The following is a 24,723-nucleotide window of genomic DNA, read 5'->3' on the forward strand; positions in this document are numbered from 1 at the left end:
GAGTGTCACGCAGCGGAAAGTTGCTACAACAAACAACAGCAGTAGTCGATGTAGCGGCCAACAACACCTCATAAGGCGCACTATAAACAGCCTTAAAACCTCCAAATGAAAACTCTACGAAGCAGAAGAGGGTGTGAGATAAAGACACACAGACAGACAGAGAGAAAAAGATGTGAACTGAGTTTCACCTCGGCCACATCAACATTCCAGGCTGCGTCTGAGCAAATAGCTGTCTCTCTTCCTCGTCGTCTGGCCACATGACCAGCTAGACTAAGCAGTGCAGCAGTATCAATATATGACTCTCCACATTGCTGCGACCTCTCTAAGGTAAACAGCCACTCCTTGCCTGGCCTTATTCACACATACTGCTTCTGCGTGGCGTGAGTGACGCGGCAGTCTGAGCGCTACAGCTCGAACGCGCTGGCCTTTCACACGTGCTGCGTTTGTGCCGCGGAGTGGAGCAGCGAGAAAGATGGTCACATCAGTCACTCTGCTCAATAAAAATATCATTTATAAAAATGCACGGTATGTTTGTTTGTCCTCGACAGCATTCTGACTTGTGACCAGGCGAAAGTTTCAAGCCTGGTGGCCCAGCCGGGAAATCGTTTATGGTTTTATAGCATTTCATGATTTAAATATAGCATTTTGAGGTGTTTATACAGTTTTCTATTTAATTTTCACTCATTTTCATGGTTTATTTTAGTGAATTTCGCATGGCATGCGGAAAAATTCAGTGCCGGGTCTATTCACCAAACACTGCGAGACTTCAGCGCGGCCTCTGGGACGTTCTGCCGCTTCGCACGCCCAGCCTGTGTAAAAGCGCTGACCAGTTAACATGGGCGCCAAAATGAAAAGCAAGACTTCTCGCGTCGCTCACACCACACAGACGCAGTGTGAATCGGGCTTTATTTTCCCCTTGCTGAAGGTCTCTGATGCCGTGTCTTTAGTAGCAGTTGGCATGGTTATTTAAATACACCGGAATCTTTACTTAAAGGAATATGCCAACATTTTCCACCTGACCTCCATCTGCTGCATCTGTTACATGCTGATGCCCATAGACTTCTGTTATAAGTCAGTTTCAAGTCAGCAGTTTTTTTCTTTGTGCGAAGAAACTTGTCAAGAATACAAAAGTTGTAAAATCTTAAATTTTAAAACATCTAAAATTTTGTCAATACACCTAATATTTTCCACTATGATAATATAAGAATTATAAGATTTTACTTTACTACTTTACTTTACTTACTTTCTAGATGTTTTTTGCTTGTTTTGAGTCATTTTATCGAGTGAAAGTCTCATTCTCTTGGCAGATATAATAATATTTCTTGAAATATCCAAAGTTATATGCATTATATCTGGAAACGAGCCAGACAAAATGACTTAAAACATTGAGTAATAGGTTGAAGAATCTTATAATATTCTTGTTTTGAGTAATTTCATCGAGTGTCATTCTTCTTTTGGCAGATGTTATATTAGATTTTTTTTTAAATATCTAAAATTCTATGCATTATATCTTGAAACAAGCTAGACAAAATCACTTAAACATCTAGAAATAGGTTAAAAAATCTTATAATATTTGTAATGACTTTCTTAGAATCTTGTGATGATGTGCATATTGATTAGATTTAAGATGTATTGACTTAAATATATCATTTTCAGAGCTGTATACAGAAACAGATGATAAATTTTAGTGTAAGCTTTGTAGCTCCAAGTTGTCGTTCTGTAGGTCAGTAGGAATTGTATTCACTCACTTACACATAAAACACTAAATCAACCAGACAATCAGATACAGACCATCTCTTATGCAGCTGCACACAGTAAACAAATGTTAAACCTTCTAATCTTTCGTTTATTGCAATGTGAAATTTGTTCTCACTGGGAAAATCAAACGCTGTTTGTTTAAGACAGTGTGGATATTCGACATTCGACAGAAATGGCTGAACTGCCCATCTCCAGTGCTTAGATAACCTCTTTGAGGTGTCCAGCCTGAGGCTGGGAGATGTTAAGCTTTGTAACGTGCTGATCGGAACTGATAGGGAAGTGTTTGTATGGGCATGTTGGACTTGTGCCCTGAAGGCTAGCGTTTGGGCATAAATGACGCAGCACAAATGACAAAAGCCTCCATCACTTTGGGCTAATTTGGGGGATTTGGATGGAGATAAATGATCAAACGAGGAGATAACCTGCCATTCCTTTAGCTTCAGCTCCGAGAAAGCATCGCCCTGCCCTCAGAGCTTTTCTTCCACGTCACTGCTTTGGGCAGGCTTGGCCGATTTCCCAGCAGAGTTCATAAAAAACACGGCAAGGCTCCATGAGGTCCCCCTGCTCAGTGACGAGAAAAAATGCCTTTAAAGTCAGTCAGTTTCCACTGGCTTCGTTTTAACTCAAACCTGACCGCTCAATATCTGAGTTTAGAGAGGGATCTTAAAGGGATACTGCAGACTTTTTATCTGCTGTATCAGCTGATGGATGGGACAGATGGAGTAGAGTTAGCAAATGAGAAACTGACCTCAGCTTCATGACGTTTGTCAGTTTCTCGTTGCAGAGTAAACGTATCAGGAAACCAGCTGAGTGATTAAAAATGCAAATAAGTCTATTCGTCTCCAAATTATCGATTTACGTCTTAAATCTTTCTATTTACCGACTGTTGTCTGCGTTGCTATGGTGACCAGCAGTCTGCGCTGATCTTCAGGGTTAAAGGATGAATTAGCAGTTCTACATTAACTCCAGAGTTTAAGACCATTTATTGTTAAACTGTGTTGAACGATCAGCAGAGCTTTATTTTACTGTAAAGGAGGATTATTTTATTTTTACCTACTAATCTAATCCTGCTGTGGAGCCACAACAGGGCAGTAAAAGAGCCACATGCAGCTCCGGAGCCTCATGTTGCCGTCCCCTGGTGTAGGTAAACCCATTGAAATTGCTGTGTGTGGTAACTGACATTATGCTACAGATGTGGCAGATAGAGATTACACTGAAAAACACTGGAGTGCTCCTTTAAAGTCAGTCAGATTCCAGTGGCTTCTTTTTAACCCAAACACCCCGACCGCTCGGTATCAGACTTTAGAGACAGCGCTTAAAGTCTGGCCCGAAACCCAGGAGGAGTCTGTCTGGCCCGAGTACAAAGCACACAGACACGCACATGTGCTCTCGGAGCTGGAGGAGCGCTCAGTCAGGATCTGCCCAGTTGCTCTGTGTTGGGCACCGAGTTTAATGACTGCAGCTATTTTAGTAGATCTGTGTTAGAAAGAGAGAGAGAGAGAGAGAGGGAGAGAGACAGAGAGAGAGAGAGAGAGAGAGACAGAGAGACAGAGAGAGAGAGAGAGAGAGAGAGAGAGAGAGAGAGAGAGAGACAGAGAGAGAGAGAGAGAGAGACAGAGAGACAGAGAGAGAGAGAGAGAGAGAGAGAGAGAGAGAGAAAGAGAGGTTTGATTGGAAACAGCCTGAAAGACTGCAATCCTGGAGTTTACAGGAGAACAGAAAGCCAGCAATAAAAGAGTGAGTGAGAGAGGGACATAAAACAAGAATGAGAGAGGGAGACAGAAAAGATAAGAAAGAAAAAGATGAGTGAGAGAAAAATAAAATGATTGAGAGAGGGAAATTGAGTGAGAGAGAGAAGAGAGCGAGCGAGAGAGAGAGAGGAAATGAAAGAATGACAGAGGCAGTGAGAGAAGGAAAAAGAATTTGATAAAAGAGAGAGAAGGAGGAGATAAAGAGAATGCAGGTGTGTAAAAGGGAGGAAAGAGAGGGAGTCGAGAGACAGAGGAAGAGATGGAGGAAGGAGGGAGAGATACAGTATGAAGATGAAAGTAAGAGAGAGAAAGAGAAGCAAAGAAAGAAATATAGAGAGAGGCAGGGAGAAGATGAGCAAAAGACAGAGAGATATAATAAGAGGGAACGTGAGAGACAGAAAGGAGAATGAGTGAGACAGGAAGTGAGAAAAAAGAGATAGAATGAGAGCAAAAGAGTGAAAGTAAACTGAGGAAGCGAGAGATGGTTAGGACAAGAAGGTGAGAAAGTAAGTCAGAAAAAGAGTGAGGAAGAGAGAGAGCAAAAGAGAGAGAGAGAGACAAAGAAAGAGAACGGGAGGGAGAGAGAGAGACAGAGAGAGAGAAAGAGAGAGATGGAGGGTCACTGCTCCTCTCGGCTGGGCAGGCCGCTTCCCCCTGAGGGTAAATGGACGCCGCAGCAGCGGTGAGAGCATTTCCTCTCTGAACAAGCGCTCCACTCTTGTGAGAGTGAACCGGTGCCAGGATTTCCAGGCTTTTTTCCGTACTCGAGTCTTCGGATTTAAAAACGAAATCCAGGGAATTACAATTTAACATCTAATTCAAAACAAGGAAATCTTGTTTTGGCCGCAGCTGTTTTCTTTAGCTGACGGAAGATAAATGATAAACGCAGTTTATGAATGGAAACCTGTTTGTGAATTCTCTGTTCCACAGTGTAGAGCGCTGAGCTGACGTTTATCTCGAGATAAGATCTGCTCAGCCGACTAAGCACTTAACATTATGACACGCTGTACAATTATTTTTGCCTCACAACACCCTGCATGTACCCCTCCACTCAGAATGGCTTTTAGAAAATATGATTCAAGCTAAAATCTTCACTTAAAGTGATTCTAAAACAGTGTCTGAGGCATCAGGCAGCGCATTCGTAACCATTTTCTGTGATACGTTCATGTGAGGGAGCTTTTACACTGCAAAAAGTGGTATCTTATCAAGTGGAATGATCTTAAATCTAGTCGATATATCTAACAATTCCCATTTTGAGATGGTTGTGCACTTATTATGAGATTATCTAGTTTATTTCTAGATTTTTTGTACTTGTTTTAGTTAATTTAATCAAGTAAAACTATCTCGCTATACCGGCAGATAATTTTGCTGGCTTCAAGCTCGTTTCTGAAAACAAGCAAAATTATCTGCCAATATTGTAGTGAGATACATTTACTTAATAAAATCACTTAAAACAAGTAAAAATTGTCTAGAAATGAGTTAAATAATCTTAAATTAATCTTCAACAATCTCAGCAGGAGAAATATTAGATTTATTGACTATATTTGAGATAATTTTACTTGACAAGACACTGTTTTTTGCAGTGTAGAGGCATTAAACTCTTTTGAACGTGTCTGATTTCTGGTCCTGTCATCACTGCTGTGAATTAATCTGACTCGGTAAATCTAGAACATTTCACATTACATCAAAGTCAGCTAGAGGGGTATAAACGCCCCAGCATTGGGCTGTGGAGCAGTGCAACTGGGTTCTCTGGAGTGATGGAGCTCCATCCAATACCTTTATGATGAGTTTATGATCTAGAACTGACCATCCAACATCAGTACCTGACCTCACTAATGCTCAATCAAATCCTCACAGCAATGTTCCAACATCCAGTGTAAAGCCTTCCCAGAAGAGTAGAGGCTGTTACTGCAGCAAAGAAGGACAAACTCACTATTAATACCTTTCATTTCAGAAGAAACGCTGGATAAGCAGTTGTTGTGTACATACTCAGTGTATATACTCATGCTAAGCCTGTTTCTCTCTCTCTCTGTTAGATGTGGACGAGTGCCAGGCGATCCCCGGGCTGTGTGCTGGTGGGAATTGTATTAACACTGTGGGGTCGTATGAATGTAAGTGTCCTGCAGGCCATCGGCAGAGTGAGACCAACCAGAAATGTGAAGGTGAGCCACACATATGCACTCTTTCTCACACTAGGGCCTGACCGATATTTCATTTGGCTGACAAAATAAGTCGATATTAAGGTTTTATGATGGGTTTATCAGCACTAATGAAAATCCTGCCAATAGTGTATCAGCAATGTGAATTAAACTTGAGAATGAGCATTGTTTCTCATGTAGTTAGAGAATTATAAGGGGGTTTGAAGGGGTTAAAGTCTAACATTAAATACAATAAAATAACAAATAAAACAGTTTTTCAGAAAAGGATTTAAGTTACTATTATTAATAATCAACATAAGCAAGTATTCTGCCGAGAAATATAGTTTCTTTTGAGTATGGTATCGTTGCCAAGCAACCATGGACTGAATGAGGAGAACGTTCGGTCACCCATCGCTGTATGTTGCAGTCATTTCATGAATTCTTTCACTTTTTGTTGTCTAACAATGAACATATGATAACACAGCACTGTTTAATGCAGAAACTTCACTTTATTAGTACTTTTTAGTCACCAAATCACCACCGCGAGTCTTATTTAGCACCAATTCAGCGGCGCCCCACTTCTCATGCTGAGTGCTGAATCTTTAACGGCTCCCTGCTCCCTACATAGTGCACTACATAGGAATCTAAACTGGATCCTGCAGCCCAACAGTGAATAATATAGCTAAAAATAGCCATTTGGGACTCAGACACATCCACACTCGATAAATGATGCACTGTTTGGCTGTGGAGGCTAGAATTTCTGAATCTTACAGCTATCACACTGTTTAGGGAGTACAGGGCCGTTTGGGTTTCAGTCTGGGTTTGACGTGACGTCTGACTGAAACACGAATATTTGAAGTGTGTAAAACATTCATGTGACTTTTTTAGACTTTTATACTGCAGTTTTACAGTTAATCACACTGTAAGTGCTTTAATTCAAGCCTGTGATGATAATAATGATGGAGCTGTTTAGGCTGTTATCTCTCTTTTAGCCTGTTAGCTAGCTGACCAGCCTAGTTCTAGTTAAGAACATCAGTCGCCAGTCCCTTAAAAACGGGTTCTTACTTCATCAGTACACTCGGTGGTCCATGCAAGCAACGTGAGAGTCAAAGATTATTCCATTAAGGGGTTTTCGTGCTGTGGCGCAGTGATACACAATTCAGTTGTTGTGAAGCGGTCATAGTTGTGCGTATATCGTAGACAATGGCTTCAAACACGGCTCAGCCAATCAGATTTTAGGACCGGAACTAGCCGTTTTGTAACGTCAATTATTTCACACTGTGAGTTTTGATATAAATAACATTATTTATTCATTAATGCACAAAACTGGCATTTTAAACTCTTAAATGAAAAAATGAGGTTAAATAAAGTGCAAGATCAAAAGTAAGAGGCAACTGACTGTTCAGCAAAAGGAGTCTTGTATAATGATGCTAAACTGGCTGATTCTGATCCTGCACCCCTGTCTTTGACCATATATTGGTTTATATAACTGGTCATCAGACCAATAACATCTCCTTTTAAGATCTCCTTTAAACCAGTATCAGTAAAACCTTTTGAGATTGATCAGGTCCTACACAGCACAAACCAGCCAACAGACATCAGTGTGACTGTTAAAACTCCACCAGACACTCAACAGCATTCACACAAAAGCCTGAAGCAAATATCTGATTATTTTAGTGATAAAGTGTGCGTTCCGCTGATCTGGTCAGTGTATATACGCCAGAGAGAGTTTACATTTAGCAGAAAGGAGAAAGGCGTTTTTGCTGACGTGTTTAAGTTGCCACGGATTTTCTCCCAAGATTAAATTCAGTATTTACGAAATTGCGCACATGAAAAACAATGTGACACTGATTGTCTTTGATGCATAATGGGAAAAACGGAGTCATCTGCTTATCTTCAGCCTTTTCCAGAGCACCTTTGCCTTCCTGCTGATATGCACGAGTTTATCACATCTGGACATCTAGCAAAAAATGGTTTGTTTCTCTGGCCCTTGTGTGGCTGTGTGGTGCGGTCAGTCATTAGGCCTGGGGCTTTAGGATTTTTCCTCACTCTGGGTCTGATTGTGTTCTGTGATTTGGTGGAATTTAAACAATGAGGAGTGAAAACAAACAGGCAGGTTAATTTGCAGGAGAGCAAAGGATCATAACGTGGCCTTTTGGGAGAACCTGGCAGTCAGAAAGACATAAATAAAGACATATTAAGAAGCAGATGCACAATAGTGTGAAATATCTGTATATATGTCAGTGCAACTGTTTAATCACATGATTTTAAAGTTAGAATAACCTGCTGATAAAGGATTATTAGAAGCCATTAGGATTAAAACCTAATGATTTTGCTTTCAAATGGGAATTGGTCTTATGATTTCCAAATGAACACTACTGGTTTCCTAGAGAACACCTTTAGAACCCATTAGAAAACCATCACATGCATTTAGAACCAGCCATTGGTCATCTGTTATTCAATTAGTATCCTTTACATTGTAATATAAACGCTTTAAAAACCCTAAACACATTACAGAACCATGAGGAACCGACAGAAACATGTAAGGGTTTCCATGTGTTTTTTCAGTAGGGTATTAAGAATAAGTTTGATAATAAATCAAAATTTACCTCCTTCACTCAAATGTGTCAGCTAAGACATGTTTTGTGTCTAAAGTTTGCATCTTTAATTGTAGCTAAAGGAGCTACGAGGCTAATGTAGCTAACAAGGAATGGACATCCATCCATCATCTAAACCGCTTATCCTTCTGGGTCGCGGTGGGAATGGACATCCATTCATTAAATATTATATATATTAAATATTTTCTGGACTTTTTTTTTTATAGGTAACAGTATGTCATTCAGTATTAGACACCACTCTTTGGTTTTACACTACAAGGCTAATGTAGCTAACAATGTACAAAAATTATTTTCCATAGCTTAAAACAGCAGGAATTATCTCTTGTGTCATAAACCACGTAAGCAAATTATTTTATATTGAAATTATTTAATAACATGACAACAGTTTACAATGCTAATATAACTAACAATGCTAATGTAGCTAACAATGTGCCACAGTGTACAAAAATGATTTTCATTGGCTAAAAACAGCAGTAACTATCTTAAGGCCTGAATTTTGCTCCTACTTGTATCCATTTTATAGAGAACAGTATATTAAACAGTGTCACAAACCATGTAAGCAAGTCTATTTGTAATTATTTATTAACATGACAGCAGTTTGAGGCAAGTGTGTGATGAATTAGGCTTGCACTTAGCACTATGCTAGCCTAGTGGCTATAAGCAGAGATGTTATAAAGGAGGAAATGGTCAGTGGTTGTGAGTTCATAATGCTCAAAATGGCTTCTGTTTATGGGGAAAGCCCCGCCTTTCAAGAAAAAGAGCCAATCAGCTCTGGCTGATTATCCCACGTGCGAGGAATTTTTCCCTCTTTGAGATCTGTGCCAGTACAGTGGCCAGAACAACCCCAAAGAGTGTTATTGAGACAAACGCTACAAACTATTAATGTGTTTTTTGTCAGATTTCACCAGTGACGTTAAATATGTTTTTAAAATGGTAATTTGACCTTCATTTTTCAAGTATTTTGGTCTCTCTCCATTCAAAGGCAGGAGTCTGGTCTTGTATGGCTAGAAACAACTGCCTGGTGGCGTTGCAAAGCTGGCCGCCTTGTTAGCTGCATTAGCCTCGTAGCTCCAAATATGTTCCTGGCTAAACCTACACTATTCCAGTCAACAAGCTGCGGGAATCCCTCTGTCGTCAGTATCATTAGGTTAACCCTTATCAGCCCTAATCACTGTCCTGATTCCTGATGATTTGCTGCTGACTGACCGGAGGCTGCAGAAGAATCCAGCTCTTTGTCTTTTGACTTGGTAGAGTCAGCCATTTTATCAAGGTCAGGAGGAGGTTAAAGCCTGAGGGGTAAAGAGAGAGAGGAGAGAATGAAATAGAAGCCAAACAAACTGCTGCTTGCTTTAACCCCCTAAAATATATCGCTGTTGTCGGGACAAAACCTCATATCTCCATTTTTGTTGTTTTTCAGATTTTGACATAATTTGAAAATGCCTGTTATTCTTTACATTGTGTGTAAATTTCATCAAGAATGGTCCAAAAGAAACGGCCCAAAATCACTTGGTAAAAAGTCTGGTTCCATTGACTTACATTAAAAGTAAAGAATGTTTTTTCCTTCTCCTGTAAAGTTACCATTTTGGAGATACAAGGTTTTGTTCCGACAACAGTGATATGCTTATTATTCAGCGATTAGTCCTATGGTTTAATATAAATAACTATTATGAAACAAATATGTAAGTTATGCAGTTATGAGAGTGAGCTGAACTGAAGTGTGGATGCATATATCTCACTATTTTCAGTCATATTCTTTTTTCACAATGTATGTTAGGAGTGAGTTTTATACATGTAAGAAATATCAGGGCTATATAATAATTAATACCACCGTCATTAGAGAAATTAATGTGTTCTCTATTGTACGTCAGTTGTATTCTTTTCAAAATGACGTTATATCCAGAATAGTCACAAACGGATCGACAGCGCTTTGGAATGAAAATCTTGAAATATATTTATATATTTTTCAAAATAAGAGTCACATTTGTAATACGTTTGTGACATATATATGTAAATATTTATAATACAAAAAATGCTTTAATATTAACTAAAGTATTATCTGTCACTATCTATCACATATATTTAAAGTATACATTTACATATATGTGCATACATTGACTTTTAATTAAATATTTTAAAAATTTTATTTTGAAAATATACTTTGTAGGGTTAAAAGAAAGTTGGGCTGCATTTTGTCGAAAACCAGAAGGCCTTTTGGTTTGGGGTGAGAAAGCCCAGGTGGTTGTGCGGAGGTGGGGGGCCGTGCTTACGTGGAACAGCTGAGCTAATTACAAGACAATGGTGAACTGCTTGTGGCTTCAGGTTATGCCTCTTACCCCTTTTACTGCTTACAAGGGCACATTTTAGAGAGGAAACGCTGCTTTACTGCCAGTAGCAGCTAAAAAAAGCTGTATTTCACAGCCATTAATGAGCGTACTGCTTCAAGCCGCTCCGTAACAGAGCGTGTTGCATGCTAAACAAAATATATAGCAAGGAGTGCTGAAAGTTTAATGTGAGGACTGTTTAAGAGGAATTAGAAATAATTTAGAATGCATGAGCAGGGAGTCAGTTTATATCAGCCATATTTCACTAATATGGCACGAAAAGAAACACAGAAGTTGGCCTTGTGCACTTTAGTATTTTTTCTGTTTTTACTCTCATTCTCCTCACACAAATACAGGGTGCTGGCAACAAGCTAGCTGTTAGCATTTGAACAAAGAAGCAGTTACATACTTGCAGGGTTGACAACTTAAATGACAGTGTCAGCTGTGAAGTGAGGTGGACACATCGCAACACCTTGACAAAGCAACATGAGACAGCACGTTTACTCTGGAGCTACAAGGCTAATGTAGCTAACCCATAGGCAAAGAAAATATATTTCCATATATTTTTCAAAATACATATATGTCAAATTTGCAATATATTTCCATATATGGTTGACATATATGTAAATATTAAAAATTGCCAGTACTACATTTATTCATACTATATTTGTACAAATCACTGTCATCGGAAGAAACCTTGTATCTCCAAAATGGTAACTTTACAGGAGAAGGAAAAAACATACTTTACTTTTAATGTAAGTCAATGGAACCAGACCTTTTTCCAAGTCATTTTGGGTCGTTTCTTTTGGTCCATTCATCATGAAGTTTACACACAATGTAAAAGCCAACAGGCATTTTCAAAATATGTCAAAAACTACAAAACAACAAAAATGGAGATACAAGGTTTTCTTCAGACAGCAGTGATATACTTCAATATGTTGACTTATTAATTAGTAATTGACTTATTAATATATTTGCCTATATTTAAATAGTCAAAAATGGCACGGACAAATATATTTAGCACATATATTTTGAAACATCACATATATTGCACATATATTTTTAATATTTATATAATATATAATAGTGTTACTACAAAGAAGCTTATATTCTATTATTTAGCATCATGCTACGCACTGATCTATAATAGCCTTAAGTGGTTTCAGACACTGTATAACACACTGGGGGAGATGTGGTACAAGGTAATGCATTACTGTTGTAATTACTTTCCGCCTTCAGCAAAGTAGAATAACGCATCACAATGTGAGACACTAGAAATGCATTACAGTTACAGACTTAATAAGAATGTTATTTGTGTTCCTCCCAAGAAAATATTCATTGCGTGTGATGCATTTAAAACACACATTTCCTGTATGTAGATTATCAGCACTGGCTCTTGTATGTAATTTGTGAGTGAATGTGTGCAGCCTGCGATTGTGTATATGAGCAGCGCGAGTGCGTCAGCTCGGCAAGCGATCTGTGGCAGCATCTATTCACGCTAATATATAATTGAATAATGATCCCTGTGCTGAAGAAGAGTGGCCTAATCTAGCCAAGACTGGCCAGTGCAGATTTTCATTCAGAAGCAGCTCTGTAAACTTTACTTTGAATTCATAAAGTCTTTATTTTTGAGGCTGACATGTTTACTGTGGTTGGTTGTTTCTTTCTAATCCGTACAAAAAAGCAGTTCATTCAAGTGTGCTATTAGTATACTTCTTTTAAACTAAAAATAAATGTGTATGCTATCAGTATACTTTTATGTACTTATCAGAGATATACTAAACAAAATGATACTTAAGTATACTTACAAGTATACAGAAATGTTCAAGTATATTCAACCTATAACTTGTACTTAATTTTTGCTTATACTTTAACTTAAGTTTACTCAATAAACAAACTTTAAGTATACTTTTTTAATAAGGGAAGTCTGATTAGACTATTAAGTTTTCCATTGTACTTTCCAGTTGCTACAGATTGGTATGTATTTCAGAGAGTAACATACAAGTGAAGTAATGAGTAATGAGATTATTTTTTCCACGAAGTAATCCGTAATTTGTAATGCATTACTTCTTTTTGTGCCACTGCCTCAACACTGTTACCTATAAAGGTGGACAAAATTATGTAGAAAATTCAGGCATCCAGATGGCTGCTAGTACTGTCTTTCGCTAAGCAGTGTACTTTTGACATATTTTATATGTAACAGAAAGTCATACAGTATCACAAACAACATAAATAAGTTCATTGTAGATTACAACTCCTCACAGTTTGAGGCGGGTTTATCATAATTTATGTATGCAGATTGTGCAGCGTCAGTTAGTGCTACGTTAATCAGCTTCTGTTACTCCATTTGGCGTTCCATAAGATCTTGTTTGGCAGGGGCGTCTTTCCATACGTGTGGTGTCGAGGGTTCAAACTGAAAGAAAAGCACAGACACTCTTGTTACTTAGCACTAGCTGTTTGTCCAGCTGGCGGTCATTTCCTTTAGCATACACCGTCTTCTCTGGCTAGTTTAAAGTCTGGGCTAGTTCGCGGGAACGTGTTCCTACTGCGTTTGTTTAGCTGGACTTTTATCACTCCAGAACAGCCTTTTTAACCATCATTGTTTGACAATAGTCAGCGTGAGATGGAGTGATTCTGGGTTGGCTCACTTCTCACACAGGCATCAGCCAAAGGAGTACGTCAGCAACAGTTACACACAGTGCGGAGAATTTTTACAGCAGTTTTACGAAGTTTGGTTCTTTATTTTTGCCATGAAGACACCAGGCTAATGTATAAAGTAGTGGAAGCAAACTTTCTGCACGCAGTAGCAGTAATGCTAACCAATCAGCACTCAGTAGCAGTAATGCTAACCAATCAGCACTCAGTAGCAGTAATGCTAACCAATCAGCACTCAGTAGCAGTAATGCTAACCAATCAGCATTCAGTAGCAGTAATGCTAATTTGTCAGCACTCAGTAGCAGTAATGCTAATCAATCAGCATTCAGTAGCAGTAATGCTAACCAATCAGCATTCAGTAGCAGTTATGCTAACCAATCAGCACTCAGTAGCTGTAATGCTAACCTGTCAGCACTCAGTAACAGTTATGCTAACCAGTCAGCACTCAGTAGTAGTAATGCTAGAGTCCTACTGCCTGAAACCTGTTTCCTGGAGTAAAATGAGATACTGGTAAGTTTTCCTTTTTATTTTTTTATAGAATAAGCTCTTCTCCTTTCCAAAAATAACAGAAGTTCCCATTTAAATGGTTAGAAACATGTTTAATTTTAGCCGTTTAGCTTCATTCACTCCCATTCACTAAGGACACGCAGGCGCCCTTTGGCATTTTGGAGTACTGTTTTTGATGTAATGAGAGAAATAGGAAGGGGCCAGGCTCCCCTTAAACTGACTCTGATGGAAGACTGTGTCAACAAACATGGTCATAGCTCCAGTACAAATCTAAATAAGCAAACATCAGACACCAAATGTGTCCTGGCTGATGTACTACATTCGGGGTGAACTGTGTAAATTTGGCTTTTTATCCAACCTTCACTTTAAACCCTGTTTGCTTTGTGTGTTTCAGATATTGATGAGTGCTACACTATTCCTGGAGTGTGTAACGGTGGAGAATGCACTAACACTGCAGGCAGCTTCGTCTGCACGTGTCCCCGCGGCTACATCACCAGCGCAGATGGGTCCAGATGTGTAGGTAAGGCTCCAAACTCACACTCAGTCTCTCCCCGTGACCAGACACACCTGCTCTCGGGGCTACGTCAGCACAAAAGAGTCCAGATGTGTCATCTACATGTGTGAGACACAGTTTACACCTGGCTGTTCCCTGTGATTTGTATCTGGATTGTAAACTATATTTAACCACATGCATTTAGACTTCTCCGGTTAGGCCAGGCCCACACTACAGGATAACTGGGGCTATTTTGAGGCAGATTTGCCCCTCACGACAGTCGCAAAATGCGTCCCGATTTTAGGAGGGCCTTATTATCTTCCCAGATGATCCTGTGACTTACATATATCAGTCTTAAAGGCACAACAGCCTTTTTTATTCTAAGTAAAAAAGAGAGATTGGAAAATAGTCACGTAATAATCAGAGAGCACTTTTAGTACATAAAGCCGCTCAAATGTTAAGTTCACCTCAAGGAAACAAAAATAATTCTAATAAAAAGTAGGATTTGGGCCCTGCAGTATGGACCAGGCATTCATCAGATTAAAATGTGATTGCTCAATGGTGAATAATATGCAAATCAGCTCATATACAACAAACCAATCGCTTTGGTTCCTCCTTGTTTTTCTTGTCTTACTCAAAAGATTTTCGCAGCCTCAAAAATCACATTTCTATTAATTCATTATTAATTTCCTTATGACAACTGTGTTTACAAGAAAACGCACATTCTTTTAAACCATTTTTCCTGGCAATAAGTGTGTTATTGCCTATTAAAAAACATATTTCATTAGAATAAATGCAACATAAATACAGTGCAAAAACAATATTAAAAAAGAAGTTGATATCTTGTGAGCTAGTCTGAAGGACAAAGTTTAGTTCCAAATGTCTCCTGGACACCTCCAGCCTTCACATAGCTTTGTTAAAATCTGTCTCCTGAATTTACTGAAGAATTGATTAGCTAAACCAGCTAAACCACTGGATGATAACTACAAACGATGCTAAGCTTCCTTGAGGAGAAGTCTGGAAATGGTTAAACTCATTAACATACAGTCTTTACTTACTGCATTAATGTTATTTGTATTTATGCTAATGTTATTGTTTTTTTGGGGCAAAGAAGATAAATACCTTTCTTAAATATAATAATTTCTCATTATGGTTTGCCTAGTTCTGTATATTCACACACACTAACACACTCTACACGTGACCAAACACATCTGTAATGGAGCTACATCACCAGCACAGATGAGTTCAGATATGTAAGGTAAGCCTCTGTGTAAACACACACCTGTCTGACATCTGGGCATTTCTCTTTCTCTGCCCGGATGAGTCATTTGGCCTTTCGGCTTGTGGTCACCCTCAACCAGCTCAGGCACGTGTGTGAGTGTGTATGACTCAGCTCCACATCTGCTGTGAAACACTAACAGGTGTTATTGAACACCGGTGGCTCCTAAAAGATCCAAAAACATACGTTCATTGTTGGACCTGGCTCATTCATTTAAAGCAATAGTTTGGAAAAAATTACATTTACATTATCCCAAATGTGGCTAGTGGTTAGTTGGTGTTAGCTGATTGACTCCAGTTGGGAAAGGGTGAAAACTGTGTAAACATTATTTTTCAACAAATCTTTCCTGTGGCCTCTTTTTGCAGGCCCACTAGTGGCTGTTCTGCTCATGGAATGGAAATCAAATCAGTTTTAATGTAATCAAATAGTATTTTTCCCGTAATTCTGTTCAGATGAACTAGGACTCTGTTGTCTCTCTGTGTGTGAAATGTTGTGACTCTGTTGAGCTGTGAGCGAGCAATGAGATGTGAAAGGGGAGGGGTGAGACCCCCCTGCTGTGAAAACAATCCACGCCTCTCCAAAAAGACAGCCATGCTGAAATAATAAGGACAACTGCAGCTTTCTCAGTATCAGAAAATAAAGAATAGTTACGAAGATGAAAACCTAGTTCACTTCTGGTTTTGTAAGTGGTTCACATTTCCGTCAAAGTATATTCCATCAGCATTACTGAAGGAAAGAAATGCGTAGCTCAACTGATGTCTAAGCAGAAACTGCATTAGTGACCCTCATTTGGGGGGATATTTTTTCTAAAAAAAATTTTCCATTGTTTACTTTTAGCAACAGACAAACAGAATGTTCTGAAGTTGTAGGACGTTTTGGTGGAGCTGTAAAGTATTTTGTTGGCTCTGTAGAGTGTTCTGCTAAGGCTGTATAGTGGTTCTGGTGGAGCTGCAGAGTGTTCTGGTGGGATTGTGTTCTGGTGGGGCTGTAGAGTGTTCTGGTGGGGCTGTGGAGAGTTCAGATGGAGCTGTGGAGAGTTCTGCTGGGGCTGTAGAGTGTTCTGGTGGGGCTGTATAGTGTTCTGGTGGGGCTGCAGAGTGTTCTGGTGGGGCTGCAGAGTGTTCTGGTGGGGTTGTGTTCTGGTTGAGCTGTGGAGTGTTCTGGTGGGGCTGTGGAGAGCTCTGGTGGAGCTGTGGAGAGTTCGGATGGAGTTGTGGAGAGTTCTGGTAGGGCTGTAGAGTGTTCTGGTGGGGCTGTAGAGTGTTCTGCTAAGGCAGTAGAGTGTTCTGGTGGGGTTGTAGAGTGTTCTGGTGGGGTTGTAGAGTGTTCTGCTAAGGCAGTAGAGTGTTCTGGTGGGGTTGTAGAGAGTTCTGGTGGGGCTGTAGAGTGTTCTGGTGGGGTTGTAGAGTGTTCTGCTAAGGCAGTAGAGTGTTCTGGTGGGGTTGTAGAGAGTTCTGGTGGGGCTGTAGGGAGTTCTTGTGGGGCTGTACAGAGTTCTGGTGGGGCTGTAGGGAGTTCTGGTGGGGCTGTACAGAGTTCTGGTGGGGCTGTAGAGTGAAATCTCAGTGCGTTCCATCACTAAAAATAAAAAAGTCAAATATCTGTTCTATCATTACATTTACATTTACATTTACAGCATTTAGCAGACGCTCTTATCCAGAGCGACTTACAAAAAGTGCTTTGTCTATCCAGAGAAAGTATCTTTGCTAGTTACCAATAGGTTAGAGAGAAAGTCAGTCCTGAGCTCAGATACTGCTAGAATCAGAAAGTCATTATTGACACCTAAAAGGAACAGAGTTAAACACAGAGCAGTGCAGTACAATACAATACATAAGTGCTGTACAATACTTTACAATCAATACTGAATTCAGTGCTCATTTAAGTGCTGTATAAAGATAATTCTATCATAATTCTAACATCACCATTGTTAGAATTATGATGGAACGCACACATGAATTCAGCATTATGGCAAACACAGCCTTCACCAGGACTCCAAAAATGAGTGTCCAGCGGAATGAGGCCCAGCCGAGTCCTGCTTCTGGCAGCAGAAATGAATAAAGGCTTTTTGCCTGCTCCCAAATCCGGATCGAGGGATTACTGCGCTGGGAGAGGGAATTATTGTCCTCTGTATATCTTCATGCAGACGATGTAGATGAAATGGATGGATGAAATGGACTGATATGAGGACAGTGAGTGGATGACAAATGGCTGAGTTTGTTCACAGATTAGTCAGAGGACAGTGTGTGTGTGTGTGTGTGTGTGTGTGTGTGTGTGTGTGTATGCGTGTGTGTGTGTGTGTGTGTGTGTGTGTGTGTGTGTGTGTGTATGTGTGTCTTCTGCTCAACTCACACACAGCCAGAGTTGCTGTTTCCTCCTCAATAACATTCCAGCACAGACAGACTGCACACTGATCATGGCCTGGAGTTCTCACTGTCTCTCTCTTTATATTTCTCTCTTTCTTCTTCTCTTCCTCTCTCTCTTTATCTCTCTCTCTATCTCTCTCTTTTCCTCTCCCCCTCTCTCTCTCTCTTTCTCTTTCTCTCTGTCTCTCTTTTCCTCTCTCCTTCCCTCTCTTTCCCTTTCTCTCTCTCTCTCTCCCTCTCTCTCTCTCGCTTTCTCTTTCTCTCTTTTTTTTCCTCTCTCTCTCTTTCCCTTTCTCTCTCTCTTTCTCTTTATCTTTCTCTCATTCTCTCTCTCTCTCTCATTTCACTCTCTCGCTCTGTCTGTGCTGCTTGTGTCCTGCAGGTTCTCTGTTAGTGAATGTAGTCTGAGGTCCTGCGCTGCTGCTGCTGCCGTACCCTCTGTAATACATTCACAGTAACTCAGACTGATTACTGTACAGTGACGTCTCTTTTGGCAGAGACACTCTGAGCCCCTTTCTAACCCTCCTCTAACAGACCTGACCCACTTTTTGGATTAACCCCCTAAACTGCTGCCTTTTGTTCAGTTTTCAATCATAAGGCATATTACTTAGCATTACTTATCCAATAACTACATCTAACGTCTTCAATAACTGCTATGAAACTCATATAGACCCAAAGGTGCAAATGATCGGAGTGGATATTGGGCTGTAGAATGGGGTTATAGAATGTTCTGGTTGGACTGTACAGTGTTTCTTTAGCTTCTCGTTTGAATTATCCCGTTCCACCTCAAATGGAGCAGCAGTTCTGATGCCTAAGGTGCCAGAATGTAACCGCTGCACCATTTAAGGGGGAACGGGATATTTAACTAGCTAGTTACTAAGACATTAGCATACTATTAGAGCTATGTAGTGGGATGTAGAGCATTCTGGGGTTGTAGAATGTTCTGGTATGGTTGTAGAGTGTTTCTGGGTTGTAGAGTGTTCTGGTATGGCTGTAGAGTGTGTCTGGGTTGTAGAGTGTTCTGGTATGGCTGTAGAGTGTGTCTGGGTTGTAGAGTGTTCTGGTAGGGCTGTAGAGTGTTTCTGGGTTGTAGAGTGTTCTGGTATGGTTGTAGAGTGTTTCTGGGTTGTAGAGTGTTCTGGTATGGTTGTAGAGTGTTTCTGGGTTGTAGAATGTTCTGGTATGGCTGTAGAGTGTTTCTGGGTTGTAGAATGTTCTGGTAGGGCTGTAGAGTGTGTCTGGGTTGTAGAATGTTCTGGTATGGCTGTAGAGTGTGTCTGGGTTGTAGAGTGTTCTGGTATGGTTGTAGAGTGTTTCTGGGTTGTAGAATGTTCTGGTATGGCTGTAGAGTGTTTCTGGGTTGTAGAATGTTCTGGTATGGCTGTAGAGTGTTTCTGGGTTGTAGAATGTTCTGGTATGGTTGTAGAGTGTTTCTGGGTTGTAGAGTGTTCTGGTATGGCTGTAGAGTGTGTCTGGGTTGTAGAGTGTTCTGGTATGGCTGTAGACTGTTTCTGGGTTGTAGAATGTTCTGGTATGGTTGTAGAGTGTTTCTGGGTTGTAGAGTGTTCTGGTATGGCTGTAGACTGTTTCTGGGTTGTAGAATGTTCTGGTAGGGCTGTAGAGTGTTTCTGGGTTGTAGAGTGTTCTGGTATGGTTGTAGAGTGTTTCTGGGTTGTAGAGTGTTCTGGTATGGCTGTAGAGTGTTTCTGGGTTGTAGAATGTTCTGGTATGGCTGTAGACTGTTTCTGGGTTGTAGAATGTTCTGGTAGGGCTGTAGAGTGTTTCTGGGTTGTAGAGTGTTCTGGTATGGCTGTAGAGTGTGTCTGGGTTGTAGAGTGTTCTGGTATGGTTGTAGAGTGTTTCTGGGTTGTAGAATGTTCTGGTAGGGCTGTAGAGTGTGTCTGGGTTGTAGAATGTTCTGGTATGGCTGTAGAGTGTGTCTGGGTTGTAGAATGTTCTGGTAGGGCTGTAGAGTGTTTCTGGGTTGTAGAATGTTCTGGTATGGCTGTAGAGTGTGTCTGGGTTGTAGAGTGTTCTGGTATGGCTGTAGAGTGTTTCTGGGTTGTAGAATGTTCTGGTATGGCTGTAGAGTGTTTCTGGGTTGTAGAATGTTCTGGTATGGTTGTAGAGTGTTTCTGGGTTGTAGAGTGTTCTGGTATGGCTGTAGAGTGTTTCTGGGTTGTAGAATGTTCTGGTATGGCTGTAGAGTGTGTCTGGGTTGTAGAATGTTCTGGTATGGCTGTAGAGTGTTTCTGGGTTGTAGAATGTTCTGGTATGGCTGTAGAGTGTTTCTGGGTTGTAGAATGTTCTGGTAGGGCTGTAGAGTGTTTCTGGGTTGTAGAATGTTCTGGTAGGGCTGTAGAGTGTTTCTGGGTTGTAGATGTTCCGGTAGGGCTGTAGAGTGTTTCTGGGTTGTAGAGTGTTCTGGTGTGGCTGTAGAGTGTTTCTGGGTTGTAGATGTTCCGGTAGGGCTGTAGAGTGTTTCTGGGTTGTAGAGTGTTCTGGTATGGCTGTAGAGTGTTTCTGGGTTGTAGATGTTCCGGTAGGGCTGTAGAGTGTTTCTGGGTTGTAGAGTGTTCTGGTGTGGCTGTAGAGTGTTTCTGGGTTGTAGATGTTCCGGTAGGGCTGTAGAGTGTGTCTGGGTTGTAGAATGTTCTGATAGGGCTTTAGATTGATCTGGTGGGGCTGTAGAACATTCTGAGGCTGCAGAATATTTCGGTTGGTGCTCCGCTCAGAATGAAGAATCACACTGAAGCTGTTGAGGTCGACAGTAATAATGCTTAACGCCCCGTCACACCGTGAAAACCCAGTCTGGAGAAGGAAAAAAAAAAAGAAAGCCAGCATTTGTGTGCGAAGAAAAGTAAAGGTCTGGTTTCAATTATAGCCATCATCTCCTGCAGAAAAAATGCCCCACTCCTCCTGCGCTCCATTTTCCCCTTGTCTCTCTCTCTCCTTCTCTCCCCCAGTGTGTCCCCCTGTGGGCCGGCCGGTGGGGTTTAAAATGCGTAGTTTCAGCCTCCAGACGGGCGACTGCTTATGTCGAACGTAATTGGCCGGGATTGCTCCACATGGAACTGATTAATTCCAGAACGCTGCCTCATTAGCCAGGCTAATCGACACGCACCACCCCTCTGCTTTCACAGAGTTCTCTCTCTTTCTTTCTGTCTGTCCTTTTTGACCTTGAACAGGAGAAACTTTGTCACCGAGCCACTTTCAAACGTCTAATTAAATTCAGTTTCACTTTATTGTCATTATACCAGAACAGCAAAAGCTAATGCTTTCTTGCTGTTATCAACATGCACAGTGCACAATAACACAAACTCTAGATGGCTTGTAGAGTTAGCTTCTTTACTTTGCACTGGAGCTAAAAGGCTAATATTAGGGATTTTAGGTAACAAGGACTTCTGTTAGCTACATTAGCCTCTTCACTCCACAGCAAAAACTGTAACAAATCAAACCAGATGTGTCTTGGCTGATCAGGTATGTTCAGATTAAGGGGTAAAATGGGGGTGAATTTTATTTGTTGGTGAACTTTAAGGTTAGCTAGCTACCTAGCTGTTTTTAGTTATAGTAGCAAACATGTAGAGGTGAGAATTACCACTCTGTAATATCTTCTGGGTTTTTCAGACACTAGAGGGCGCTCCCGAGTGAGTCCAAAAATGAATGGGTTAATATGGAGCATTTGAGCAAAATCATAGTTTAGAAATAATTAAAACCTTTGTAATATAAAAGGATACAATCATTTCCTGAACAATGAACAGCATAAAACATTTTAACCCTGCTGGTATATTTTTAAGAGCTTTTAAACTCGAGTTATAGTAGTTTAAAACGGCGCCTCATATACGTTCATGACGTCAGTGAGCGCAAACAGCCAATGAGCTGCTCCGCTCACCAACCAATCAGCACGCAGTAGCAGTAATGCTAATGTCTACACCTGTTTGCTGTAGAAAAAAAGAAGCATACAGGTGAATTTTCTTTGCTTTTTTAGTGAAATCCATCCTCCTACTTTCAAAAGTTAAAGGAATTTTCTGAGCATGTGATTAGAAACTATTTTAGCTTTTCATTTTTAGCCGTTGAGCTCCATTTACTCCCTTTCATTGAGGACTCGCTCGTGTTTTGCAGTCATGTTTTTGATATAACGGGGGAAATAGGAAGTGGCCAGGCTCCTTATAAACCAGCTCTGGTTATAGTTAGATAACTACCTGTTTACTGAAATGTTTGGTCACTCTTTGTCATCTATTTCGGCCTATTTCACTACGTCTGACCAGTGGCTTAAATAAGGAGCTCTACAAATAAGCATGACTAGCGTTAGCTGTTCTAGCTAGCAGACTGCATACCATTAATGTGAGCTCTCTCTCTAACTGGGTTCCAGTCTTTAGCTAGCCAATTACCAAAATCATGAAATCATAAGACTGCCCATGTGAAGCTGTGTGGTTAATTACAGACATAAAGTGTTGAGGTATGAGAATGAAACACACTGACCTCACTACCTGCCGGTACCTTCAGGAGAAAAACAGTGCTTGGAAATCTGTTACCTGTAAACACATGAGCTCAGCATCCCGAAGCCGAACATGACTCATCACGCTTAGGGGAAATGTGAAAATGAGTCAGTCTGGCAGTGAATGAGTCACGTTACTGACTTACTGACTGCCTCTTTAGATCTGTGTATTTCACTTTTTGTTTCTGTCTGATTATTCACTATTTGGCTCCGTCTCTTTATTTCTCTTTCTGTCAGTTTACTTCAGTTTAGTTCAGTTCAGCTCAGTTTGATTCAGTTCTGTTTAGTTAAACCTCAGGGCCTAAAACGTCTATAACAGTTCAGTTCATATTAGTTCAATTAAGTTCTATTCAGCTCAATTCAGTTTTATTCGGTCCAGTTCGATTCTGTTCTGTTCGAATCAGTTGAGTTCTGTTCAGTTCATTTCAGTTCACTTGAGTTCAGTCCATTTTAGTTTAACTCAGTTCAGTTTAACTCAACACAATTCAATCCATTTTGTTTCAAATCAGTTCAGTTTTGTTCATTTCAGTTAAATTCAGTTCAGTTCTATTCGATTCAGTTCAATTCAGTTCAATAAAATTTATTTCAGATCAATTAAGTTATATTCTATTCAGTTCATTTCTATTCAGTTCAGCTCGATTCAGTTCCATTCAGATCAGTTGAGTTCTGTTCAATTCAGTTCAATTCACTCGAGTTCAGTCTATTTTAGTTTAATTCAGTTCAGTTTGACACAATTCAATTCATTTTGTTTCAAAATCTGTTCATTTCAGTTAAATGAAGTTAAATTCAGTTTAGTTCTTTTCAGTTCACTTCAGTTCACTTCAGTTCAGTTCAGTTCAATTTAGTTCAGTTTGATTCAGTTCGATTCAGTTAAGTTCAGTTAAGTTCAGGTTCATTCAATTTTATATTTTACATTTTGCAAATTTTTATTTGTATTGAAGCATATATACACATATAAAACAGTTAGGAGACATATATAAATATTAGAAATACATCTTTCTCTGATTCACTTAGTAACACGCTCACTCACTCACTCACACTCACACACACACACACACGCATACACACACACACACACACACACACACGCACACACATATACACACATATACACACATATGGCAGCACTAAATCAGCCCCGGAAGTGTGTTTTCCTCGCCACATTGTCCAGTGCCCAACTCTTGTGGGAAAATCCCCTCCATTAAGCTCTAGCTTTCTGAAAAGTTGCTGTTTGTGAAATTTATGACATCTCCCATTCCTCATTCCTCTCTCCGTTTCTCTCTCTCTCTCTCTTAGACCAGCGTGTTGGGACGTGTTTCTCCGCTCTGGCTAATGGCCGCTGTGCTGCGGAGCTGAGCGGTCAGTTCACTAAGATGCAGTGCTGCTGTGAAATGGGACGCTGCTGGGCTCTCGGCCACATTCCGGAGATGTGTCCCGTGCGCGGATCCGGTGAGTGTGATTAACATACACGAAAAGTCAAACTGCTGTGGACACTGCATCCAAGCAGTGACACGACATGTCCAAAAGTATCCAGACAGCCCTTCTAATGAGTGAGTTCAGCTACTTTAAGGTGTCCCCACTGCTGAGACAGGCATTTAACAGGCACACAGCTATAATCTCCATAGAGGAGCACTGAGTGATAGAATGGAGCAGCTGCACATGAGCCTAAGGTCACCATGCTCAATGCCAAGTGTGGGCTAGAGGGGTGTAAACCCCCCCAGCGTTGGGCTGTGGAGCAGTGGAACTGCGTTCTCTGGAGTGACGTAGCTCCATCCAATACCTTTGGGATGAGTTGGAGTGATCCAGAACTGACCATCAGTACCTGACCTCACTAAAGCTCAATCAAATCCTCACAGCAGTGTTCCAACATCTAGACACCTTTCTAGAAGAGTACTACTGCAGCAAAGGGGGACAAACTCCCTATTAACACCCTTCATTTCAAAAGAAACGCTACCTGTGATACAGTTTGGAATCGCTTATTGTAATAATTATTAATGTTGAACAGTGACTAATACAATATTGACATATTATAAATGTCTAGGTATAGTTATTTTTTATGAAGTCATTCGCCTCAAGAGTCAATCTTCAATTTTCCTATTCAAGTTATTCTGCATAATAATTTTATTATAACTTAATTCTTGATGCCATAAAGCCTTCTTAGTAATTTTAGAATCATCTACAGCATCTAAAGAGGAATTCTGATTCAAAAAGTCTCCATAATTCAGTCATTGAGATGTAAACAGAGTCATTCAGAGTGGTTTGACGTGAAATGGTTCAGATGTCTTTACAGTGGTGGTGATAGGAACCAGGGGTCACCATGACTACAACACAGATATAACCAT

General features: G+C 40.3%; 1 protein-coding gene across 1 annotated transcript in view; it reads left to right on the top strand.

The window, feature by feature from the left end:
* The window catches only part of fbn2b (fibrillin 2b), a 130,785-nt gene that overhangs the window by 43,192 nt on the left and 62,870 nt on the right, over positions 1-24,723 (top strand). The window contains exons 8-10 of the mRNA XM_036586043.1: positions 5,546-5,671; positions 14,143-14,268; positions 23,678-23,830. Coding sequence (XP_036441936.1) covers positions 5,546-5,671; positions 14,143-14,268; positions 23,678-23,830 — 405 coding nt within the window. The remainder of the gene's footprint in view (positions 1-5,545; positions 5,672-14,142; positions 14,269-23,677; positions 23,831-24,723) is intronic.

Source organism: Colossoma macropomum, unplaced genomic scaffold (assembly GCF_904425465.1).
Source record: "Colossoma macropomum unplaced genomic scaffold, Colossoma_macropomum, whole genome shotgun sequence".
NCBI classification, from domain to species: Eukaryota; Metazoa; Chordata; class Actinopteri; order Characiformes; family Serrasalmidae; genus Colossoma; species Colossoma macropomum.